At 30.9% G+C, this 27,909-nt stretch overlaps 2 protein-coding genes across 19 annotated transcripts in view; one reads left to right on the forward strand and one right to left on the reverse strand.

Moving 5' to 3' along the window:
• The window catches only part of LOC139485604 (Krueppel-like factor 12), a 44,231-nt gene extending 39,458 nt beyond the window's left edge, over nucleotides 1-4,773 (forward strand). Inside the window, exon 9 of the mRNA XM_071270218.1 lies at nucleotides 915-4,773. The gene's annotated coding sequence lies outside the window, so the exon portion shown is untranslated. The remainder of the gene's footprint in view (nucleotides 1-914) is intronic.
• A 7,688-nt stretch (nucleotides 4,774-12,461) lies between these two features.
• The window catches only part of LOC139485602 (transmembrane protein 131-like), an 82,929-nt gene continuing 67,481 nt past the window's right edge, over nucleotides 12,462-27,909 (reverse strand). For 4 of the 18 annotated variants that reach the window (XM_071270207.1, XM_071270200.1, XM_071270204.1 and 1 more), the window contains 9 exons: nucleotides 27,207-27,239; nucleotides 24,982-25,071; nucleotides 23,194-23,403; nucleotides 22,615-22,708; nucleotides 21,860-21,951; nucleotides 19,955-20,083; nucleotides 17,946-17,972; nucleotides 15,951-16,066; nucleotides 12,462-14,896 (listed from right to left, as the gene is read on the reverse strand). In XM_071270207.1, the coding sequence (XP_071126308.1) occupies nucleotides 14,603-14,896; nucleotides 15,951-16,066; nucleotides 17,946-17,972; nucleotides 19,955-20,083; nucleotides 21,860-21,951; nucleotides 22,615-22,708; nucleotides 23,194-23,403; nucleotides 24,982-25,071; nucleotides 27,207-27,239 (1,085 nt within the window). In that variant the 3' untranslated portion in view covers nucleotides 12,462-14,602. The remainder of the gene's footprint in view (nucleotides 14,897-15,950; nucleotides 16,067-17,945; nucleotides 17,973-19,954; nucleotides 20,084-21,859; nucleotides 21,952-22,614; nucleotides 22,709-23,193; nucleotides 23,404-24,981; nucleotides 25,072-27,206; nucleotides 27,240-27,909) is intronic. The other 14 variants (XM_071270216.1, XM_071270213.1, XM_071270214.1 and 11 more) reach the window with 5 other exon arrangements.

Here is a 27,909-nt window from a genome sequence, read left to right on the forward strand (position 1 = left end):
TGAATTTGATTTGATTTTGAAAATTTCTCTTTTGAACTGGTGCTTTTTTTTAAAAATTGGTTCTGTTCTTAGTATGCTATTACATTCGATTAATCATATCTCAAGGATGTGTTAAGGTAATGTTGTTTGCAAGGAAATAAATGTTTCCAGAAATATGTATGTTACACATATAATGCACTTTTGGAAAAGGTTCAAAGTGTAAAATTGTCTGTTCACATCACCTCCGTACACTGTTAGAACTGATAGACCTCCACTCCTTGGGATGACTTAGTACAAACAGATAAAATGTTAACTGGTGTACTAACTGTCAGTATTACAAACAACAAAAAATGTCAAATCAAACAATAGTACCATTTTCACTCAGTGACAGTGCGATTTTTGTTTTCTTTAAAAAAAAAAAGAGATAAAATTATAATTTATGAATGATAACTGTTGTTTGAAGAGTACATAGTATTAGGTTTACATGTAACCGGTACATATTGTTAGTATTTTTCGGTACTTTGTACTGTAAATCGGTAAACTCATTGTTACTCAGCTACTTGATACTATTGTCATTCAATTTTGTTTCGCTTCAGTGATTTTATTGGAGGAATTAAAGGTATTTTTTGGATGAAGTCACTTCCCATTGTACTGAAAAACAAAATATTTTTACTTTAAATTTCCAAGATATGGACAGGAAAATCCTTATCCATTTAGAATTTGTTTTTAAATCCCAGTGATTGAGGATTGTAGAGAATAACATTTTTCCCAGTGGGTGCAGATTGTAAAGAATATCCATCATTTGAATATGAGTCTATATATAGACATCATAGATTATCTTATAAACAGTATTTTTAATAGATTTCAAATCTAGCTATGAAATTTCACTAATGGCTACAAATTGTTCTAAATTCATGTTTTTCTTTTCTTTCCAGATCCATGCAATGGTTAATTTGAATTGTTCTTGTCAAACAAGAATACTTATTTTTCCTGTTAGCTGTATGAGGTGACATTACTTCACTGATGCTACAGATTTTTCCTGTTAGCCATATGTGTTGACATTACTTCACTGAAGCTGCAGACGGCGAAATGTGCAATGTTCCAGGCCCTGATCATGTATTGATACATAGACCCAACAATTTATATTTGTATCATTAAAAAACCTATTTACCTAGATGTCAGGGCTAACTGTTATTGGTGCATTACCATTTTATGTTCATCAGAGACACGATATACATACTTTCAGATACAAATGTTTATACAAGTATTTGAAGTCATGTGGACAGAATGTGTTGTCACATGTTGATCATGTGACTCATATTGTTAGAGCAGGTTTCTATATCAGAATATTAGCCATATAAAATATTGGATTGGTAATTCATATTGTTTGATATTTAGTCTTTATACGCTAATCATGTTTAGTGAAATTTTAATTATTCTTTCAAATTGCATATGAAGTTACTTATTTTACAATATGTTCAGTTTTTTGTATTTAAACTTAAATAAAACTTCAATTTTTGAAAAATGAAAGTTGTATTAAGAAAGACCACATCACCAAGATCACATTATTTTCATATGCTTTTTTTACATAAATTCCAGCTATTTCATAATCAACATTTCAATTATTACAATTTCTTTGGAATGGAGGTCACAATATTAAGCTATGCTTACATTATAGTTAGTAGATGCCAGCTTGCATGCTTTGGCTACAACTATAGTATATTTTTCAGATCTCTACGATAATCAAAGTTTGATGCAATTAAAGTTTTTAAAAAGCACAATTACTTTTTGTTTCATGTGTATTTTTATTCTGAAGCATGTCTTCCTAGTGAAAATATTCACAAATTTAGTTTGGCTTCAATTTTGAATATTTTATACAAAAGTTTATATTTTTGAGAACATGTTACAATAATATTACAGATTTCACAAAGTATACACGAGTGGAAAATTTCACAAAAAAGTTTTGCTTTATTGTTGAATCGTTTTGTTATGCTTTTATTTTTTACACATAAGCAATAAAGTTTAACCGGTACATATATGTATATATATGTGTATTATTCACTGCTGAATACCTGATACACAACAAAGAATTTTTTTAACAAGATTTTGAAAGTTATTAAATATTTGTTATATTGTTATTGATGAGTAGTTGTTGTAAGTTGTTAAAAAAATGACTGTTATTGAAAAAAAATGTATTGATATAGAATTTTTTTTGTGTTTCCATGACATTTGTAAATAAGATTTGTGCTAAACATAAATCTGACTGCCAGTTTTCATGTTGTGAGAGTTTATGACGAGTTTAGTGTCAGTATCTGATCATTAGAATTTGGGCCTCACCCAATAGAACTAGATTTTTGGATTTTTTTGGTAAAAAAGAATGTTGGGTGTCTGTCTGATACTTTTATTCTGATTCCTGAAGAAGTAAAAGCCCTTCCCTCCTATAATTCAGTAACAGTTTAGCATTTTTTCAATGCAATGATAATAAAGTTTTTATAATAAAAAAATAAATAAATTTTGAACAACATAATACCTTATTAATTGTCTGAGAGAAAATTCTTGCAATGAATTTAAATATTTTAATCATTTATAGTAAAGAACTTTTTGCTTTAATCTTACAAATTAATCTCACAATAAAGCTTTTTTAGTTGAAAATCCTGAAGGGAATTTGAGAACTTAAGATTTTTTTATTCGAGAAAATATATTTTGAAATAATATAGGGATTGCTCAAAAATAATTGTACATTAATATGATTAAGAGGGTTAAAGTTGTATCAAATAAAAAAAATATGTTTATTTTGAATTTCAGCCTTTAAATGTGAATATAAAAACCAAGTTTATTAGTTATGGTGTGATAAAATAAAGAGTGCCATATTCATACACACACAGTTTAAGAACAGTCCTATATAGACATTCTACAGAATAATAGTTTACATTTTTCAAACTGCTGAATACAAGCAATACTTGTTTTTCAAAGAATGCAACATTTTTAATTGAGCATCAGTATTTACAGCCGATTTCATTGAGTGTGTAGGCAAAGATAATATCTTTGGTTAGCTTGCTTGTTAGCTGAACCGTGAAGTCATTATTAGGTTAGGTAAACTACCCTCCTTTAAGAGTAGACTAATCAGACAGATAACCAATCTATCTGTTTGTTGGACTAGGCTACTTTGAAAGGAGGGTAGTATACCTGACCTAATAATGACTTCTAGGTTCAGCTAACAAGTAAGCTAACCAAAGACATTACCTTTGTCTACACACTCAATGAAATCAGCTGTAATCCCTTTGAAAATACTGATTTACTTATTATAATTGTTTAATATAAACTTTATATCAATGATACACTTAAAAGAGCAGATTTTCGAAATCAAATAAAAAAAGGGATTGGGTAGGATTGAAAGGTGTCTTGTGACAAAAGAGCATTGTAAAATCAGAATGATATATCTCAGTTTGTTATTTTCTTGCCATTTTGCATATTTGTGATAAATTGAGTGTTTTTGAAGAACTGAAAAGTAGAAATACAATGAAAAATGTACTCATTTGTTAACAAGTATTGGTAGATCAGAACATTGTAATATTTTTAAATGCAATTGAGTAAATAACAGAAATTGTTTGAATGAGGAAACAAAATGAAACCAGGAAAAACTGGATTTTCAAAGTAGTGGAGATTTGAATGCTCTTTTAATTGGCATTTGAAATTTAGGCATTGAAAAAATTTCATATTTCAAGTAATAAAGCAATATTTAATTTGGGATCATTCAAATAATGAATTTATCCGTTAATTTTCATCCTAATAAATACTGTCTACATCAAAATATTTTTTACGCCTGTTTAGTTAAATGAAGAACTTCCAGTAACAATAACTTTTAGTGCATGAATTACAGTATTACAAATGTTTGCAAGACACCTGTAAAGATGTCAAATAATGATCATCGTAAACAAGTTTACAATTATATAACTAGTGCTTTGTCAAAACAGTAAGTAATCTTTTTCTTGCTTGGTAAACTTTTGTACGTAACCCAGCTCAGATGAGTTTTGATATTAACTATGAGACTGAAACATAATCATGCTTTCTTATTGCATTTTGTTTGATTACTTACCAAAAAAACTTGGACTGTGTTTGTCTGATTTATGATTCATGTAAATAAAATGTGGATTTGCATGGGGGTGATACATGCTAATCAATAGATGCATACCCTGTTGATGTACATGTACCCAGTATTACTGCTATTGGAGTTCATGGGATTCTCTCAGTTTGTTTTTTAATTGATTTGTCTTTTAAAATTGATATATGAGATTTGAAAATCAGTAAGCGACAGTAGTCTTTTTCTCATATAGTCATCTGGGACTGGAAGTTGACACTATATTAGATGCAATTAACTGACTCTCAAAGATAAGATTTGGAGAACAGACATTACCCATCTGCATTTAAACCAGTTTATTGATAATAGTTTATAGGCCAGTTTATCTAAACAGCTAAAATAATAATGATTTTTATTTTCCATATCATTATAAGTAAAGTCTACTCCCGATGATTTGAGGTTTATTAGATATGGTAAAGAATTTTGTAAACCAAAATTTTGGTGTAAAATATCGAATAGCAGAAAACCTCCAGTATTTTAGTTACATATTTCAGACTAACACAGTACATCTTCTCTTGGTGTTTATAGTGTGCCAATGATGTGAGAATGATTTATCATTTTGTAGTAGAATTTATTTATTTAAGAATATTTTGTGCAATGTTGTGGATATGTTCTCAGAACTATACATGTCTATAAAAAATAAAGTAATATAAAATATTTACGTTTTATCTCTATATTGTTCATTTGATTAGTTGCTTTTTGGAATAATGTTGAAAATTATATTGTGATTAATACCACATTATATATGGTAAGGTTCAGGGCTACTATGGTGCCCACAAAGTCATTGAAATCATGTTACTGGTATTGGAAAAATTGAGAAATCAAAGTGCAAACAAGACTCAATGTCACAACAATTTACACATTCTCATTGTATGAAATGAACTAAAATTCTTTGAAAGTTTTATTGATTTCCATATACTGGTAAGAAAATAAAAAATAATGTGTTTGTTGCTGCTTGAATTTCCTATACAAGAGGGCCAGCTTTTATTGGTGGAGGGAGACATAGTACCCTGAGACAACCGCCCACCTTTGGAAAATAGTGTCTACAAACACATGGTCTTCTAAATTGAACATGATTGAATTTATATTAAAGTGATACATAAACTATGTAATACTTTAATCAATTGATCCATTTAAATGAGGTTAAGGTACAATTGACCATGTGGACAGAAATGCACACCTTGTAATCATTCTATAAACCAAATATGGTTTACCCTTTGCATATATAATCTGAAAACAAGACCTAATAAAAATGCAAAGTATTGACCAATGAACTATGTAAATGAGGTCAAGGTCAGCCGAAGAACCCTAGGCCTGTACACCTTGCAATCATTCAATATAGCTAAAATAGTTGACCTATTGCTTATAGTATATGAGAACCGAAATAACCACACTGAAAATCAGGTCAAGGTCAGATAAACCCTGTCATACAGACATGTACAACTTGCAATCATTCCATACATCAAATATGGTTGACATTATGTTCATAGAGTCTGAGATTGATGTCAAACAACTTATTCTGAACATTGAACAATGAACATGAGTTTAAGGGAATATAAAACATACCAGATTGACATTTAGACCCAACTATTATTTCATACACAAAATATAATGAACAGTTGTTTATGGTATATAAGATACAGATTTCATCAGACATCAGGAAACATTAACCTTGATTAATAAACCATGAGATCAAGGTCAGGTTAACTCAGCCTGAAAAACATGCAGATTATTGCCATTATCAAATATAACAAAAATTGTTAACTTATAACAGATGAAAAATTCATGTGATATCAAGAAAGTGTCCATAGTACATGGATGCCCCACACGCATTATCATTTTCTATGTTCAGTGGACCTTGAAATTGACGTCAAAAATAAATCTCATTTGGCATTAAAATTAAAAAGATCATATCATAGGGAACATGTGTACTAAGTTTCAAGTTGATTGGACTTCAACTTCATCAAACACTACCTTGACCAAAAACTTTAACCTGAAGTGGGACAGAACTCTGTTTGAATATTGCTTAAAATATATAAAATGATTCGTGGATTCCTATTTAGCCCCATATTAAGATCGTTTTTTTCAAACTAAAGCATACACATTTAAGAAAGGGATGAACTAATTTTGTCAAAACAAATTTAACAATTTTTCATACATTTTAATGCATTGACTTTTACACCTAATAATGACGTGAAAGCTGACAAAATCTCTGGGTAATACTTCAATAAATGAGAGGTCACTGCACATCCAATTAGTCATGACAGTTATTAGGTGGTTAAAATAATACTGTAGGACTAAATTATCTCAAAATTCTAGTAGCAGTCAAATTTTACAAATTCTTTAAATATCTTGTAAATTAAGGAATTACATGGGATCAAGTGCTGCATGAAACCCCTAAGTTAAGTTGTATGTTAAAATTGTAGAACTAAAGGTGTGTTGTATATGAATTACATCACTTTAACACCAAAAACATTTTTCACCCCTTCTGGTGAAAGAATACAAGCACTTACTAGTATATAATTAAATAACTGCATGAAGTTCAAAAGGTATTTGTAACAAATGGGCAAGTCCATATTCAACTAGAGGTACATCAGGTAAAGCTCACAAAATGATACACCCATCCACAAATAAAGCAATGACAAAGACAGATTTTCTTAGAAAAATTAACCCCAAGAATTATTCATATGAAAAAAAAAAAAAAACAGAAGATAAACAAAACACACTTAGTATATCTAAGATTCTCTGAATGTTTCAATAACATTTTGATTTGCTTAGGAAGTAAGATACCAACATGTACTATAGTGTGTATACATGACTTACCAAAATAAACCCACAAAAACTTTTATATTTAGAAATGGAATACAAGATCCAAAAGTAAAAGATGTGATTAAGATTTGGAAAGTTTCAAAAAATTCTGTCAAGCACGAAGGGTGCCACATGTGGAGCAGGATCTGCTTACCCTTCCAGAGCACCTGATATCACCCCCAGTGTTTTGGTAGGGTTCATCTTGCTCATTCTTTAGTTTCCTATGTTTTGTCTTGTGTACTACAAAAATGTATTATTTGTCAGTGTCTTTCATTTTTAGCTATGGCGTTGTCAGTTTATTTTCAATCTATGAGTTTGATTGTCCCTGCGGTATCTTTCGCCCCTCTTCTTGCAGTAGTGGATACAATAGTGGGATGAAATGAGGAAGAGACACAAACCAAACGACTGTATACTAGGCTATATATGTATCGGATTGTGAGGTAAACCTTTATCAAAAGCAGTACTATGCAAAGGGAAGCAACTCAACTTTCAATTTAGTATTTTTTATAATCCGGACCAATTTTACCATTCACACATATTTACAAATCCTTGTTCAATCAAATTGCAAACATTGCACTCAAAAGTATATATCATTCCATTGAATAACCATTACTTAACCCATTTCTTACAAGTTGTGTAATTTACTAGCTTTGACTGTTGCTCTGTAATCATGAAACAGTCTTACCTCATTCATCTACACAGGCACTTGTCTCAGAAAAAAAAAATCCTATATACTTAACGTGTTCTATTAAAGTATATAGGATTTTTTTGTTTCTGAGACAAGTGCCTGTGGTCATCTATTATAAAGTTTACCCAATGGTACTTACTTTCAAATATAAAAAAATGAGAATGGAAATGGGGAATATGTGGAAGAGACAACACCAGACCATAAATAGACAACAAGCAAAGGCCACCAATATATACTACATGATTGTCAATTATTTTATAAAGTATCAATAACTTCAGGCAACCTAAGCTGATATTATTCAAATATTTTCCAACTTTTAAGACTAGTTTTCCTGTCATTTAGAGGAAGGAAATCTTCAATATTATAAAAACTATAATGTCAAGTATGTCACACTGCAAATTACTATGTAACCCTTCATAAAAATTCTTTAAACAATTGACAAAGCTGATTTGAATAGGTTTTTTTCACCTATATTAAAACTTAAGTAAGCTAGAGTCATTGTAGAATCTGTATTCATTTTCATGGCAAATCTACCTTTCATACCTATTCAATCAATACAAAAGCCTTTCTCCTTCCTTGACATATTTGTTTGTTTTTATAGTGATTAAGATTATAACACAATGTACCCCAATTTTGGCTGGTTTGCTTTAGCACCAATTAGCATTTCATTTGGGCCAAAATAGAAAGAGACTTTTCATAATAAAGATTTGGTTTGAATGATAATGAGACTATCCACCAAAGTTCAAATGGGGTGGTTGAAAGCAATTATTGTCAACCGTACGGTCTTCAAAAATAAAAATAAAACTACACCTTATGGTCGGCTATACACAGCTCTGACATGAACAATATGAAACAATCCAATTGAGAATGTCTCAGAATTGACAATGTCCATTTTGACACCTAAAACATGTGAATACTAGTTTAAAACCTAAGTGACTAACATTTAAATAAGAAATGAGTATGAACTTACTTAATTACCCAGGGGGAAAACTCTTTAAAAAAACCATCTTGTCATAATGTAGCAATGACTATTTTAAATTATTTGGTTTATATGTTACCTGTAAAATTGCATAAAATTTAATGTAGTTTACATTTCAGTTGACTGTCATGCAAGTGAGAGGTCTAGCTATCTATAAAACCAGGTTTAATCCACCATCTTCTACATGAAGAAATGCCTGTAACAAGTCTGTAATATGACTTGTTTTCCATTCATTTGATGTATTTCAGCTTTGAATTTTCTTGGAGTTAGATACTTTTGTTATTTTACTTTTTTTCAGAAATTTTTCTTAGCATTTTAATTAAGGAATGACTGTAATATTTTTTCTATGAAATAACATAAAAAATGTGGTGCACACTGAATAACGCGTGTAGCGGGTTATTTAACAGTGTGCACCACATTTTTTCACGGTCACATGACTAAATTATGTCTATGGGCTCATAACACATGAGTGCACACACTGAAATGTCTCGCCTTCTATACTAATCATTGATATTATGTTGATAGTCCTAAGTATAAAGCTAAGCTTTATTACAACTGTCACATAAACTTAACATTAACCAAGATAACTAAACAAAGACCAATGAACTTTTGAAAATGAGGTCAAGGTCAGATGAACCATGCCAGGTAGACATGTACAGCTAACAATGCGTCTATACAACATATATAGTTGACCCATTACTTATAGTTTAATAAAAATAGACCAAAACACAAAAACTTAACACTGTGCAATGAACCATGAAAATGAGGTCACGGTCAAATAAAACCTGCGCGACTGACATAAAGATCATAAAATATTTCCATACACCAAATATCTTTGACCTATGGCATATAGTATTAGATAAAAAGACCAAAACTCAAAAACTCAACTTTGACCACTGAACCATGAAAATGAGGTCAAGGTCACATGACATCTGCCCGCTAGACATGTACACCTTACAATCATTCCATACAACAAATATAGTAGACCTATTGCATTTAGTATGAGAAAAACAGACCAAAACACAAAAATTTAACTATAACCACTGAACCATGAAAATGAGGTCAAGGTCAGATGACACCTGCCAGTTGGACATGTACACCTTACAGTCCTTCTATACACCGAATATACTAGCCCTATTGCTTATAGTATCTGAGATATGGACTTGACCACCAAAACTTAACCTAGTTCACTTATACATGAAATGAGGTCGCGGTCAAGTGAAAACTGTCTGACAGACAATTTGACATGAGAACCTTGCAAGGTATGCACATATCAAATATAGTTATCCTATTACTTATAATAAGAGAGAATTCAACATTACAAAAAATTTGAACTTTTTTTTCAAGTGGTCACTGAACCATGAAAATGAGGTCAAGGACATTGGACATGTAACTGACGGAAACTTCGTAACATGAAGCATCTATATACAAAGTATGAAGCATCCAGGTCTTCCACCTTCTAAAATATAAAGCTTATAAGAAGTAAGCTAACGCAGCTGCCAGATCACTATCCCTATGTGGAGCTTTCTGCAACAAAAGTTGCAGGCTCGACAAAAATAACGTCAGCCAATCAGAAGACATGTTACATCCAAAATTAAAGAACCTTAGTGAGCACACTCACATACCCCACGTCCCCACATTGTCATTGGAGAAATTAAATAAGTATAAGAAAAAAAAATTGTATAAAAAAAAATATTGAATAATAATTTCCTGTCAATATACATAGTATGTCCTTATTATCTACAAAATTTCATGAAATTCTGTTGTGTGTTTTCAGAGGAGTTGAGATGACAAACTGTTGCAGAAGTACATTGAAGCAAATAAGTTCAAAGGGGCATTACTCCTAGAAAAAAATTGAACCGTAATTTCCTGTTGATATGCACATCTACATAGTATGTCCTTATTATCTACAAAGTTTCATGAAATTCTGTTGTGTGGTTTGAGAGGAGTTGCGATGACAAACTGTTGCAGTAGTACATTAAAGTAAATAAGTTCAAAGGGGCGTAACTCCTAGAAAAAAAATTGATTCGCAATTTCCCGTCGATATGCACAACTACATAGTATGTCCTTATTATCTGAAAAGGTTTCGTGAAATTCTGTTGTGTGGTTTGAGAGGAGTTGTGATGACAAACTGTTGCAGTAGTACATTAAAGTAAATAAGTTCAAAGGGGCGTAACTCCTAGAAAAAAAATTGAATCGCAATTTCCTGTCGATATGCACAACTAGATAGTATGTCCTTATTATCTGAATAGGTTTCGTGAAATTCTGTTGTGTGGTTTGAGAAAAGTTGCAATGACAAACTGTTGCAGTAATACATTAAAGTAAATAAGTTCAAAGGGGCGTAACTCCTAGAAAAAAAATTGAATCGCAATTTCCCGTCGATATGCACAACTACATAGTATGTCCTTATTATCTGAAAAGGTTTCGTAAAATTCTGTTGTGTGGTTTGAGAGGAGTTGCGATGACAAACTGTTGCAGTAGTACATTAAAGTAAATAAGTTCAAAGGGGCGTAACTCCTAGAAAAAAAATTGAATCGCAATTTCCCGTCGATATGCACAACTACATAGTATGTCCTTATTATCTGGAAAGGTTTCGTGAAATTCTGTTGTGTGGTTTGAGAGGAGTTGCGATGACAAGAAACAGGACTGACGGACTGACGGACGGACGGACTGACGGGTCAAAAACATTATACCCTCCGCAACTTCGTTGCGTGGGGTATAATTAAATTATATTCAGGATAGAGAGAACTTCTGGTTATGTTTTTCGAAGTGTCCTGTATTAAGCTGATTCAGACATGTGACAGAGTTGTCAAGCCACAACTGGAGATTTGGAAATTTTCAGCTGGAGTGATTGCACCATTGCTGCCATATTTGACTTGGTGGCAGGTTAAAATAAGAAAGCTTAGCCACATTCTAGTTCATTACTTTTGAGCTACTGACCAAATAGGATATCATTCTGTTCAAAAAGCTTTGGAGAAATGTGAGATGATAAATCTTCAGTTCATTCAGTATATTGAAAAAATTCAAAGTATTGGCAAGCAGTTGACCAACAGATCAGAACATTGCTCACAGATAACAACTCATGAATTTCAAACTTATGACCAAATATAAAGTCATTCCGTATTAGGTGCATTCAGCAGTAATAGCAAAGACTGGTTAGCGGAGTCAGAATAATGTGTTTGGGTAAGGTGACATGTCTTCCTGCCAACTGTTACCTGGTTGGCTAGCAAATTAAAAATAGGCTCAGCGATTCTGTCTAGTTTAAAGAAGGGTTAATCTTTATATTACATTAAAATGTTTTCGTCCTAAATATGCATATTAATTTGGCACTAGACTTTAAGCAGCCATCATCATTATCATTCTGTCTAGTAATTTGAGAAAAGTTAGAGAAAATATTTGTTAAACAAAGGGATGGAAAGACAAATGGACAACCAGTGTGATTTAAATATAACTCCAGTCCTATAAAATTGGAAATATAATAAAATAAAAACAAGAAATTTTTCCCTCCTTTTTTTTTTCCAGTCCTATAAAATTGGAAATATAATAAAATAAAAACAAGAATTTTTTCTGCAGATTTTTTAATTTTTCATGACAGTATAAAAGTGGTCTGTGAGAAAAGTAAAAAGAAAAACAATCCCACAGTTCCACAGTATCCTGGTATCAACTACCCTGACATAAAACGTTAGATAAAAGTCACATGACAACTCTAGGTTTCCATGACATGTTTCAAAATATCATTACCATGACAACATTATAAACATTCATTACATGACATCTCTGGTCTTATCAATATCAAATTAGTAGAAAAAGAAAAATGACATCTTTTGTCCTGAAACTAATCCATCTCAAATAATAATATTGTTGTAACAAACAGTACACTTGAAATTAAATCTTGATTATTCAAGGAAGAGTCGAATTTTCTTTTTTAAGTACATTTTGCCTACAGCGGGACTGCTAAATCAGAGTTCCATTTCTAAGATCATAAAATTTTCTGTTATTTCCAAAACATACTTTGATGTTTTACTTTTTTTCTATTCATTTCTTAATTCAGTATGCCTGAAACCAGCTCATGAATCAGTTAAAAAACAGACTGAGGAATAAACCTGAATGTCTGAAAAAAGGCCTTTGTTTAAAAAAAATTATTTAGTAAAATGCTGCATATTATAAATTTAAAGTATTTGGTATTTCTAAATGAAATCTCCGAATTGACACACAAGTTTTCTCCCTTGAATAATCACATAAAATATCCTTCCATAATAGATCCTACTCGTACATAAAATATTTAAACTTAAGACTCTGGTCTTGTACATTCAACATAACTATACTAAAATCTCTTCTATCTTACACCTCTGTCCCTTAGCGTTGTTAGTAAAGTTTCCTTTTATGAAACACAACAGAAATTATTATAAAATAAACAAAAATTTCAGCTACTCGCTTCTACATAACTGAAAAGAAAAAAACGCTCATGTATGTACATTTTTCAATATCCAGTTGAAATTTCTTATCCTTGTAGTGAGGAGTTGCAACTCAACTCACGTTTCAAAAAGTCAAGTCCATGATTAGAGGAATTGTCATTAACACAACTCAACTCATAAAGTCTTAATCAGTATAATGAGTAAACAATGTTTAACTCGGTCATATTCGGGACTGTATGTCTATTCATACAATATATGATTCAATACTATAACTATATCATTGTGATTTACTTGAAGGTTGCATTGTTCAACTGTCACAATCCATGTACCTTTTTATTGCTTTAAATTTACATCTTTTCAAACTGATATTTTTCTACTAATATTTTTAACATAGCATTATTGCTAAACATTATGAGGCCAGAAAAGGTACAGTTTAACAATGGAGCTCTACAACTAAATCAATGTATTTTTTTCACTCTACAATACACATTGCTGATCAGCTTGCCGTTATCAAAAATGAATTTAAAATATTTAATTTTGTAATGAAAACATAAACAAACTACTCACTCCTTAGCTTATAACAAATTCAATTCTGAAACCATAGTTTTTAAAGCCAAAAAGCAACAGCTTATATTATAAAATGGCATAATTTTTTTGTTGATAAATCAATATCCATTTTAAATTCATTCTGATATATTGAGACCCCTTTAACCAAATTTTAAGTCACACGGCTAGATTGTACACAATAACCTGAACTTCATACAATATCACAAAAATATAATAATTAAAAACTTGCACATCACACAGGGAAATAAAAGAAAATAATTGGTGAAAAAATCATAATCTTAACACTACTGGCCCGTCTAAAAACATTTGCCACAAAAAAATGCGAACAGAAATAATCAATTTTCAAGCAAATTTTTAACAGTTAACAAAACAACTGCAATAAATATTAGGATTTCAGACTTTAAATTCTAGTTTTAAATGGCAAGTAATTTTACAGATTCATTTTCAAGTATACAAATAAACACAACGAAAATGAAAACTGTTGTATACCTTTTAAGATTCTGTAATTTTAAAAAGAAACTATTGAAGGGAACGGACATATTAAAATTCTTTTATTGTTTAAAACATTTAAAAACTGTTTCTGTAAATACAAGGGACCATAAAATTCACCATTCATAACAAAATTAAAATAAAAATAACAATTAAACATAGTAAGTTTGTGGTTTTATTTTAATAGAAAACTGCAAACAAAAACACAACAGATTATATACAATGATAAAAAAAAAAAAATCAACAATGAAATAAATACAGTTAAAAACAACTGATAAATAAAAAGAAAAGTTCAGGGTATTGTGTACTTTAAATCAAGGGAGATAATAAACATGGAAATTATGTTTTTTTCTGCCAAAATGATGTGAAATATTTTTCATAATTTCAATACATGTATAAATATATTTTTTTACAAATGCTTCAAAATGTATTTGATTTTTAAGTGTAAACAAATGATTTGTTAAAATTTTCATGTTTGCTTTCTCATAAAAAAATAGATATAACAATGTATATTGTAGAGAGATACTTTAACAAGTCCTTTATTTTGAATCGGTAGTGTCAGTATTAGTTGGGATATTCCATCCAGAGGAGGAAATTGGAGCGTTAGGCCCCCAAATATTTGACATATTGTTGAAGGGACTGAAACTTTCAACAGACCCTGGGCTCCCTCCAATATTTGGTGCTTGTGCACTTCCAGATGGATCTGGGAAGATTCCACCATCAGCTTCAGAAAGGTTGGTTGCTGGGGTGTTAGATCCCCAACTGGAGGTCAAGGACACAAGAGAATTCCATCCACTGTTAGCGCCATTTGTAAGGGTACTCCACAGACTATTCTGAAACAGAAAAGAAAATCAGTCAATTCTGAAGTTAAGCAATGACTTATGTCAATTAACACCAAAATTTGGAAACTTTATCTAATCTGAATATTTTTCTCTATTGTTAAAATATGTTCTTGATGAGGTCTAAATATTAGGTCTTAATCTTTAAAGGTGAAGTTTGTTTAATGGTTTGGTTGTTTCAACTTTCACAGGTATACACATTACACTTTTTTAACTTTTGTGTTCAATTTAATATGCATATCAATTTCAAGGCCAATATTTTTTTTCTTGATAAAAAACCATGTATTTTCTTTCAAATAAATAAGCCTAATATATAATTTTTCATGCATATTCACTATGAATACTGTAAATTCAGAGATTATTGTGAAGTGTTGTTTATGTAAATAATGCAAGTGGGTGAGTATTGCAATAATACGAACTCATTCTGAAATTCAATGCATATATCTGTCAGCAACTTTTCCAGAATTCACAAAAGTTAATCTAGCATTTGTGTTCACTTTTAAAAAATCACAACAATAAAATGTGTTACTGTATATAATAAGTGGGGTTTCTTCATTGTATTGTAATGTATTGTACTTAAAACAAGCAGTTAGTTTTCTGGCTTGTGTTATTTTACATATGTAATTTCAGACCCTTTTGTAGTTTCTTATAAGGTATGGGTTATGCTCATGGTTGAAGGTTGTACAGTGACCTATAGTTGCTTATTTTTTATGTCATTTGGTCTCTTGTGGATAGTTGCCTCATTGGCAAACATACCACATCTTCTAATTTATAAACTGTAAATCAAGAAATTATTGTGATCTTTTAAGAACAAAAATACCAGTTTTATTATTGTGATTTCAGGAATATCTTCATACAGATATATATATATCAGATAATAGTTGGGAGTTCCTATTATTGCCATTCTTTCCAAGCTGCACCGTTCACAATAATGAAACCTTGCAATCATTTCTGAATTTACAGCATATTCTTTTATTGATTGCTATCAATTCATTGAGGCTACAATATATCAATTGATGATGTGACATATCTGTAGATGTATACATACCCCTCCAGTTGGAGATGTGTCAGGACTTGTCCATCTGTTGCCTACAGGATTGTATTCAGAGTCCCACAGACTTTCACTTCTAACAGCTGGAACATCAAATCCGGGCCAATCCTCTCCTAAAAATAAAATAATACAGTTTGTACTATAAAATGGAGACATTTCTTTTTCTTAGTGCTTTTAACCATCTATGGCAGAGTCTGATACAACATTTCACATCTCTAGACAGTTGAATTTTCAAGTTTTGAAACGCATGGCTTAGAATGTTATACTTAAAACCATCAAGAAAGGTAATATAAGATTGCCCATGATCTTAAGATTTTAAGAAGATATGTCAGAAACTATACCTCTATATCAATGATCTGCAAATAGATCTATGTGTCGTGCTTTGAATAAGTTATCAGTGGCAATTTTTCATGGCATCACAATAGCAAATTTGAGGATAGTCTCTTTATACAATTTTCACCAATTCCCTAGGTAACTAACTAATATGGAATTCAATGTTATTTTATGCCTTTACTTTATGTTTTAATTTTTCATGACCATTTAAAATGCATATTTCTTTTGTTGTAGGAATATCAAAGAAAATATGAAGCTTATATCTTTATCTATCAACACAAATCCTTCAGAAAATTAAGAAAATTATTTAAAAAATCTTCTATTACAGTATTAAAATAAAAAGTAAAAGAACTCATGCATATTTGCTTTAGTTTTAAGAAGATAGTTCAAATGAAATGTTTTGATTCCTAGTAAAGTTTTGATATCATTCAAAGATTAAAGTTTATACAATTTCATACGAAAACATTACACATCTATCAACTTCTTCTTGTACAAGATCATGCAAAAATTACCACTTGAATTTTAATGAAACAAGAATGCACAAGATGTCTTGCAAAGCAAACAACCCTTGTAATCTAAAGGATCTGAAAATAGGAAGTAATTGTCCTTGTAGATTCAAATACCACACGCACATTACAACTTTTCACTGTTGAACTGCTGACTCAATATGGTGTCCATTTTGTTTAGTAGTAGTATAAAGTAAAATCACAAAAATACTGAACTCCAAGGAAAATTCAAAAAGGAAAGTCCCCAATATAAAAGATTGTGACAAAATATTTTTTGAGTTCAAGAAGTATATGTATCGGTTGTGTTACAGATCATCTTTGTATAGCCTTTTATCAAATATGAAGTCAGTCTGTTTAGTACTTTCTAAAATAGTTTTAAAGAACCAACAGACGAATGGATGAGGTGATTGCATTATAGATAAAAATATACCAAGAGTATGGGTATAATTTTGAAAGGGTTGGGTAAACTCCAACACCTAGTTTTCAGCAGTAAATGCATCACATATACACTACATGAAGCTGCTAGCATGCTGTGAATGATAACTCCTGTTACCAGGAAACCACCAGTTCAAGTATTTTTCATTGGTAATGGGCACAATTTCAGAACAACAAATTTAGTATTACTACAGTCAAAATTAAACCCAACCTATGTCTTATTAACCCTAAAATTTTTGCTTAATTTAAAATGTTTAATCCTGTGCTCACTCCTTATTGTAAAATACTAAAAAAATCAGTTGTTTTCCAATTCTACAAAAGTTTTATTGTTTAAAACTTGATCTGAATCTGTTTTTAATTTTCCATTAGGAGATCCATAAATGTATTTTATTAATTCAACTGCCCAAGTTTTATGTGTCTATCCTAGTCTGTTTTAATATGAGTTATAAACAGTTGTGATTTTAATATGAAACATATCACCAAGCGAAAACATGAAGTCATATTAGAGAAAACATACATAGGCAGAAAAATATTATGTGAAGGGATTTCAATGAATAATGAAGCTTTTAGCTGATGATAAAGAGATCTTTGTAATGAGGAACATTCTCAATAGCGCAACCCTTGTGTCACGATGCAGGGAGTAAAGCTCTCCTAGACCAGCATGAAATTTAGATCAGACATAGACAGACATTTAACAACATAATCTGTATCTACTGACCAACAGACAACTGTCTCGCTCGAAAAGCTGGAAAATTATTACAAATGATTGAAATAATAAAAAATTATCTAAAATTGTAATAAACAAGAATGCATGGTTGTTGTGCTTAGCATACGCCCTACACTTATTCAAATCAATCAGTAAACAGGAAGTAGGTGACTGACTGATTACACTCATTAATGCCAAACTTCTGAGTAAAAATGAAGTCATTCTGCTCTGAATATCTTGAGAAAAGTGTGACGGTAATTTTTAAATTCTTTCAACATATCTAAAAATTTAAAGTATTGGCAGGTTTCTTGACAGCTCCAAAAAGGCGTTATAAGTTACAACTCAACACTGCAAGCTGCTTACCAAATATCAAGTCATTCTGTTCAGTTGTTCCTATGAAAATTGTGACACAAATATTTGTTGGACAAACTTACAAACAAGATAAATTCAATGAAGTGCCCCATTCAAAGAGTGCGGGTATATCAACATAAAAAAGTGAAAATATAAATAAAATATCTGTAACTTAAAAAAGAATAATAGCTATTATCTATATGGATTAAAACACAATAAATAAAAGTTTTAACTAAAATTGAAATGACAAAATAAATTATAAAATATATCTGATAATATAAATAATGCAATGTGAATCAAAGGTCTATATTCTATCTTTCAAATGCAATGTGAATCAAAGGTCTATTTTCTATCTTCCAAATGCAATGTGAATCAAAGGTCTATTTTCTATCTTTCAAATGCAATGTGAATCAAAGGTCTGTTTTCTATCTTTCAAATGTAATGTGAATCAAAGGTCTATTTTCTATCTTTCAAATGCAATGTGAATCAAAGGTCTATTTTCTATCTTTCAAATGCAATGTGAATCAAAGGTCTAATTATTATCTTTCAAATGCAATGTGAATCAAGGTCTATTTTCTATCTTTCAAATGCAATGTGAATCAAAGGTCTATTTTCTATCTTTCAAATGCAATGTAAATCAAAGGTCTATTTTCTATCTTTCAAATGTAATGTGAATCAAAGGTCTATTTTCTATCTTTCAAATGCAATGTGAATCAAAGGTCTATTTTCTATCTTTCAAATGCAATGTAAATCAAAGGTCTATTTTCTGTCTTTCAAATGCAATGTGAATCAAAGGTCTATTTTCTATCTTTCAAATGCAATGTGAATCAAAGGTCTATTTTCTATCTTTCAAATGCAATGTAAATCAAAGGTCTATTTTCTATCTTTCAAATGCAATGTGAATCAAAGGTCTATTTTCTGTCTTTCAAATGCAATGTGAATCAAAGGTCTATTTTCTATCTTTCAAATGCAATGTGAATCAAAGGTCTATTTTCTATCTTTCAAATGCAATGTGAATCAAAGGTCTATTTTCTATCTTTCAAATGCAATGTGAATCAAAGGTCTATTTTCTATCTTTTGAATGCAATGTGAATCAAAGGTCTATTTTCTATCTTTCAAATGTAATGTGAATCAAAGGTCTATTTTCTATCTTTCAAATGCAATGTGAATCAAAGGTCTATTTTCTGTCTTTCAAATGCAATGTGAATCAAAGGTCTAATTATTATCTTTCAAATGCAATGTGAATCAAAGGTCTATTTTCTATCTTTCAATCTAATGTGGAATCACTTTATTCGTTGGATACCAACTGTTGTTTTCGTAGGTACAGTTAAACCATGAAATTAAATATTCAACAAATGACAAATTTTCTATAGGCTTGTATGCAGACTTCGGCAAACCACAAAATCTAATATCCATGAATAAATAAGTTTTTTTTAATCCACGACAGTTGGTACCCACTACCCACATAAATAAATAATTCCACAGTATTCCAACTTTTGTAGGTGTTTATGTAAAAGTATTGTTTGTACCAGTATTCCAACTTTTGTAGGTGTTTATGTAAAAGTATTGTTTGTACCAGTATTCCAACTTTTGTAGGTGTTTATGTAAAAGTATTGTTTGTACCAGTATTCCAACTTTTGTAGGTGTTTATGTAAAAGTATTGTTTGTACCTTTCATAACTCTCATCTGGTGCTCTTGTATCTTCTTGCGTCTGTCCATCTGTAATTTCTGCATCATAGTCAATGTTGGCTGTTGTTGGCTCTCAAATGGGGTATCATTTCCAAAGGCATACACAGACTCTGTTTTTAAAATGTTGGTTTTTATTTATGATTTAAAGTAAACAAAAGATAAAAGTAGTAATTAGATTTTTCTTTCTACAAAAAAAGAGTAAAGTTTTGAAGGCATGAATGGGTAATGCATTTGACTTATTGGTGTAATCTGTGTGTTTACTTGATTCTAATTAATTAAAATATGTGGTGAATTTGGGGAGTTAAAATGCTGATTTTCCATTTGTGTCAAAACTATTCAATCAAGATACATTAAACCAACCCTTTTAGTGAGTGAATTGAATACAAATCACAAAAGCCAAATTAATCACATCATTTAATCATTGAGAACATCATCTAAAATTTCTTGTTAACAAGAATGTGTCCACAGTACACGGATGCCCCACTCACACTATCATTTTCTATGTTTAAAGGACTGTGAAATTGGAATAAATTCTCTAATTTGGCATTAAAATTAGAATGATCTTATCAAAGGGAACATGTATACTAAGTTTCAAGTTGATTGGACTTCTACTTTATCAAAAACTACCTTGACCAAAAACTTTAACCTGAAATTTGCGCTATCATTTTCTATGTTCAGTGAACCGTAAAATTGGGGTCAAAACTCTAATTTGGCATTTAAATTAGAAAGATCATATCATAGGGCACATGTATACTAAGTTTCAAGTTGATTGGACTTCAACTTCATCAAAAACTACCTTGACCAAAAACTTTAACCTGAAGCCAAAAACTTTAACCTGAAGCCAAAAACTTTAACCTGAAATTTGCACTATCATTTTCTATGTTCAGTGAACCGTAAAATTGGGGTCAAAACTCTAATTTGGCATTTAAATTAGAAAGATCATATCATAGGGCACATGTATACTAAGTTTCAAGTTGATTGGACTTCAACTTCATCAAAAACTACCTTGACCAAAAACTTTAACCTGAAATTTGCACTATCATTTTCTATGTTCAGTGAACCGTAAAATTGGGGTCAAAACTCTAATTTGGCATTTAAATTAGAAAGATCATATCATAGGGCACATGTATACTAAGTTTCAAGTTGATTGGACTTGAACTTCATCAAAAACTACCTTGACCAAAAACTTTAACCTGAAATTTGCACTATCATTTTCTATGTTCAGTGAACCGTAAAATTGGGGTCAAAACTCTAATTTGGCATTTAAATTAGAAAGATCATATCATAGGGCACATGTATACTAAGTTTCAAGTTGATTGGACTTCAACTTCATCAAAAACTACCTTGACCAAAAACTTTAACCTGAAGCCAAAAACTTTAACCTGAAATTTGCACTATCATTTTCTATGTTCAGTGAACCGTAAAATTGGGGTCAAAACTCTAATTTGGCATTTAAATTAGAAAGATCATATCATAGGGCACATGTATACTAAGTTTCAAGTTGATTGGACTTCAACTTCATCAAAAACTACCTTGACCAAAAACTTTAACCTGAAGCCAAAAACTTTAACCTGAAATTTGCACTATCATTTTCTATCAGTGAACTGTAAAATTGGGGTCAAAACTCTAATTTGGCATTTAAATTAGAAAGATCATATCATAAGGAACATGTGTACTAAGTTTCAAGTTGATTGGACTTCAACTTCATCAAAAACTACCTCGACCAAAAACTTTAACCTGAAGCGGGACAGACGGACGAACGGACGAACGAACGGACGGACGAACGGACGCACAGACCAGAAAACATAATGCCCCTCTACTATCGTAGGTGGGGCATAAAAATAAAATTATAAATTTTAACATGGTACCTTACTATGTACACTTACCAAATGGAGCCTCTGGTGTGCCGAATGGGTCATTCTCTATGGTGGGGACTGGTCTGGATTCCTGGATAGTCTGTAGTCCAAAACTATTTCCACTAAAAAGAAATTAAAATTTTATAGTATGATTTTTTTAAAGACAACCTTTATGTTAGTTATATTCAATGCAGTAGTTGATCATACTCTTTCCCTTTTTTAGGTATGTTTGAAATAAAATTGATATATTTAAACTAATCACAAGGTTTGTACTAACATGAGCCAAATGACAGGTGCCACATGTTGATAATGATCTGCTTAACCCTCAGGAGTACCAAAGATCACCACCAGTTTTTGTTGTGGTTCGCATTGCTCAGTGTTTTGTTTTCTATGTTGTGTTTTGTGTACTATTGTTTGTCTGTTGGGCTTATTCTTTTTTAGCCATGGTGATGATGGCCTTATCCGTTCATTTTTTAACTTGTGAAATTGAAAGTCCCTACTATATCCTTCACCAGGGGGAGTGTTGACCTAAAGAAGTACTGTATCTATCTATACTTACATAGGATCAGGAGTAGTAGGTGGGGTATTACTCCACACACTTCTGACCTTTCCACTTCCTACAGGGGGAGTGTATACCTAAAGAAGTACTGTTTCAGTATCTCTATATACTTACATTGGATCTGGAGTTGTAGGTGGGGTATTACTCCACAGACTTCTGACCTTTCCACTTTCTACAGGAGCAGTGTGTTGACCTAAAGAAGTACTATGTATCTATCTATACTTACATAGGATCTGGAGTAGTAGGTGGGGTATTACTCCACACACTTCTGACCTTTCCACTTCCTACAGGGGGAGTCTTACACTTGGATCCAATAGTGCCTGGAAATTTAAACACAATTACTTTATCAAAATACCATAGATTGGCATAAAAGTATGTTTACTGGTTTTATATATCATAGATCTTCTACATGTTTTTTTTATCCTAGTATGAAAGGAGAATTTGGAAAATCAAGACAATCAAATAATTCTATAATTTCATTCTTATACAGACATTATATTTTTATGTCATTCAGACATTCTTGATTGACAGACAAAGCTAAGAATCATAGTAAACATACTGACACAGAACAAGATTATATACTGTTGTGATTATTGTTGTTTCTCACATGAACTACTTTTTATATTTGTGAAAATAAAAGCTGCTAAAAAATATATCATCCAAATCTATATTTTTCTTTTTCTTAACAAAAACATGAATAAAAGCTGTTATTAAGCTTTCTGCTTAAACTTTGCAAACCAACCTCAAGTTTTTCAATAAACATAAGTTAATAAACAAAGTTCTTGTATCTAATATATGAACAAACCTGGTGCTTCAGAATATGTCGGGAAAGGGGAGGTAAATCTCTTGTCATTCTTTGCCTTCTGGGTTTCATTACTACTGTTACTGACAATACTGCTGTAACTACTTGATCGGCTACTACTGGTCAAGGTTTCTGGACTGAAGCTTCCGGTCACTGTCTTGTTAAACTTCTGTTCAAAGTTAGATGTCTGGATGGACAGTTCGCTTAAATCTCCTAAAACAGAAAATATCAACCTCACACTCTGAAATCTTACATAAAGATCCACCTAATGTCTTAAACATAAATCCATCTACTGTGGATTCATTAATAATCGTTGGATACCAATTTACGTGGGTTTCGTGGGTACAGGTGAACCATGAATTCAAATGTTCAACAAATAACATATTTTAAATAGGCTTTGAATACAAAGATTGACAAAACCATGATATCAAATATCCATGAATAAGCAAGTTTTTAGAATTCCAACGAAAATTGTTACCCACGAAAATAAATGAATCCACAGTAATTCGAAGACTGATTTACAACATTGAAAGTATTCTTTAAAATTATTACCTCTGAAGATTCAATCACATGTACTTTTTATCAATTAGGCTTGCACTGAAAACTAATATTACATCTAAATAGCCAACACTAGATAAAAGACAAATGGCCTGCTAGCCTATATTGCAAGTTTAAACATTACCTTGAACTGTGTACTAAGTGATTATGACTTAAATTTGCTCCTGAATCAAAATGCGGGTAAACAAAACAAAAAAACATTTTAACTGATTTCTTAGTGGAAATTCACCTAAGCTTCAGTTCTATCAGGAAATCCTTAAACAATGTTATACTAGAGAACACTAGTAACTGACCTTAAGTACAGACTTCTTAAACCTCAAGCATTTTAGGTTGAAAAGAAAATACTGTTGATAATGTAGTAGAAATAATTTGTTATACTTTATAGATTTATTCTTAAAAAAGTTCTGGAAATTATTTTGTTGTTGTTGTTATCCCATCTCTGTTAATTGTATTCAGTATATCCACACCAAACAAGGGCAAGGTTAAAAAGCTATTTCGAATCAAGAAATATAGTGAAAACTTCTTTTAACAAAATTAAAGCAAGAGAATAAATGTTCCTCGGGTCATCATGCAGAATTGAATGTTAGTTAGGAATTAAAGGGAAATAACTTGTAATTCATGCAACGGACAACATAGATAAGTTATAAATAAAACAAAACATACTATAAATTATAATTATTCTAGTGTGTATGGTGATCTATGTGTATTTATTGCAGAAGATATTCTATTTAGATTTATGTGTTTTATTAAAAGCAAAATTACCATAAGCATAGATGGGTTTGAACCAAGATTATGGGGTTTAAAGTGTGAATTCTAATAATATTTTTTTTAAAGTATGGGAAATTTGAAATAAAATTTATCTGTAAACACATTTTTCATGCTCTTTATTTTAACATATTGTTTTTTAAGAAATCTGTAGTCAAGGTGATTTTCTTTTAAATAATTTGACAATAAATAAAAGTTAAAGGTATCTTTTTTCAGCTAATAAAAGAAATCTGTTTTGAATTTTATTAACAGAAATACAGACACAAGGTAAATAAAGGCAATGTACCATTATCTGAACTAGGGCTAAAAATGCTGTTATAACTATATTAAAATATACCTGGCATTTTACTTATTTTATAAAGAAAAGACATTTTTTTGGTAGTAATATGGTCAAACTCATCAATGCTTTTTAATTCTTATGTAGTGATTAAGCATTATATGTGTGATTATAAGAATAGTAGAGCTAACCCGGTGATTCGTGATTCGGCATATCCCACACGGGCTGGGTGTCTTCCCGTTCACTCCCAGAAGAGCTGTCCTGTTGCCATTTGTTGACACCTATACACAAACACAATACATATAAAGCTTCCATGCCAAAAAAAAAATATGAAAAGATAAAAACTCAAAAATTAGAATAACAGGAAATTTGAAGATGAATAACGAAGAAATTAGCTACTGATGGCATTTGAATGGAAAGTTTACTTTAAAATTCATTAAATATAGACTCATTTCAGATCAAATATTTCTTCTAGTGTCTAAATAATACAAAGTGCAATTACTTGTGTTCCCTTATATCATTGAGGCAACCAGACAAGGAAAGGTTAAACAAGTGCAAATTTAAGACTTGAAATATGAGTAATATATTTGACATGTGTTTCTTTTGATTGCCTTTTTAAAAAAAAACTTTTTTTAGAACTTACAGCTCAGAAACTGTAACAATTATGCAATATCACTTACATACAACTTAAGGAAATTATCAAGATTTATTGTAGGGAAAATCTCTTTAAAACAGGACAAACCTATTGCTATTAAAAAAGTGCAATTTTAAGCCCTTTAATTAGCCACTTTATAGGTCATAGACTTATTGGCATATGCATACTGTCTTGGTTGTATGTTTCAGTTCAAATACTCAATTCTTGAACATATGTTTTGTGGGTAAGGCATATATGTTGTGGTTATTAGGAGTGTGGGCAGGCGAGAGAAGGGTATATCAAGTTAAGATCTTCAACTCAGATAAAATATTGTAATATGGACAAATCCATCAGCAGCTAATAAACATTTATCCTTTCTATTTTTAAACATTGACAATAATTTAATCTCTATAAAATTCAAGACATGCACACAAAAAAGATAGTACCGCCATAGGAAATTATATGAAATATATCAAACTTCAGATTACATTGAACATTTAGTATACATAGGGGAGGAAGCAAAGCTAAGCAGAGATAGAGAACACAGTACAATCTAATTCTACTACAACCCTCCCCATTTCAATAATTCTACACTACTTGTATAATTTGCAAGTTTGCAAATTGCAATAAACAATAAAAGAAAATTAAATAAAATAATTTTATATAGGTTTCAAAAATGTTTTTCAAGTTTTCAAGCATCTTATAAAGTGGAACATATAATTGATGATTTTGCAAAATGCATTTTAAACACAATTTGATAGTTACTGCTTGCACAATGTGGGAGAAATTAAAGAATTGTAACTAAAGGCAAATATCTTGGGTAATATTAAAAAGCAGAAAAAAAAAAAAAAAACAGTTTTGTCTATATTGATTATTCTACTGAATATCCTTATACTTTTACTTTTAAATGTAAGGACTTTTCAAGAAAATAAAATACCACTCCATAACTTGTGTCATACTTTGTAACTACAGTGTAACCTGCCTTATCCGATACCCGTGTTTTCCAACATCTTGCTTTAACCTACAAATTTTCATGGTCCCAAAATATGCCTATCTTTTCAGAAAAAACCTGGGTATTTCGACACCCTGCTTAATTCGGACATTTTTTTTCTGGTCTCCTAGTGTGTCTGATTAGGCAAGTTACACTATAAATCTTTTGGGAAAATTATTTCTCATATCAAATGTATCTTGAGAACAATGACGACCATCTAGAATTCAAGTCTCTAACTGGAAATGTTAATTCCTTCTTTATGTTGGACCTTATACATAAATAAACAGGCATACATTCCACAAGTTTTATTATTACTATTTAAAAATCATGATGCCAGGAAGCAATGTGACTTCACTTTTCCTGAAGACCTCATTAAAAAAACAAAAAAAGGCCCAAATTTGATTTACAGCAGAAGGCATTGAGTATGTAGGTAAAGGTAGAATCTTTGGTTAGCTTGCTTGCTAGCTGAACCCCAAAGTCATTATTAGGTTAGGAATACTACCCTCCTTTCTGAGTCTAGTCCAACAGACAAATATACCAGTTTATGTAGGACTAGTCTACTCTTAAAAGAGGATAGTTTAACTAACCTAATAATAACTTCATGGTTCAGCTAGCAAGCAAGCTAACCAAATATATTACCTTTACCTTCACACTAAATGCATTCTGCTGTAACCTTTTCTAGTAGTTTCAGAGAAAGATTTGAGACACAGGTGTAGATCAAAGGTAACTGTGCATGAGTTTAGGACATGGAGAGTGCTTGTGTATATTTAGAGTGAAGTGTATGTTATTACCATCCAGTTTGTCAATATTTTCAAAACTTTCTTCTGAAAATTGGTAGAACGTTGTTATAAGTGTGCAGATAATAAACTGATTTTTTTCATGGAGCAAAATTTCCAATGTTATATTCATTTTATCGAATCATTTGCTATTTTGCATTGACAAAAGCAAAACCACTTAAAAGCTTATTGGATAACAAGCAGGCAAACTCATCTCTTTTGTTAATTTGTTGTTGTTAGGTTGCTGTCTAATTGATATAGACATAAGCTATACTTTCCTTCATAGAACTAGTTCAGAAGCTTATTTTGGAAATACCGGGAAATTCACTACTTAAGTTAAATTTTGCCCTAATTCAACACAACCTTATTCCAGTGGCAGTCCAAATTCATGTCCTTTATTCTGGACAACCTACCTGTTGTATTGTTAATTTGTTCTCCTGAATATTTATGGAGTATTTACCATTTGTCATTAAGCAAGCTATCAGTAATCAATTTATATGTATATAATCACTACTTCATATAATAATTGAGTTTGGATGTTGGAACACTTTATCTGTTATATTTGAAGTTTTTAATGTGAATTTGGAACCATTCTATTAATTGAAAAATGTATAAACATCCTCTTTTTCCTTGTTGAAATGTTTGCAAATTGAATGTATTTTACAGCACAAATTTACAGCTCTTCTACAAAAGTATGTTCAACAGCAATCTAGTTAGT

This window comes from Mytilus edulis, chromosome 8, assembly GCF_963676685.1.
Source record: "Mytilus edulis chromosome 8, xbMytEdul2.2, whole genome shotgun sequence".
In the NCBI taxonomy this organism is placed as follows: Eukaryota; Metazoa; Mollusca; class Bivalvia; order Mytilida; family Mytilidae; genus Mytilus; species Mytilus edulis.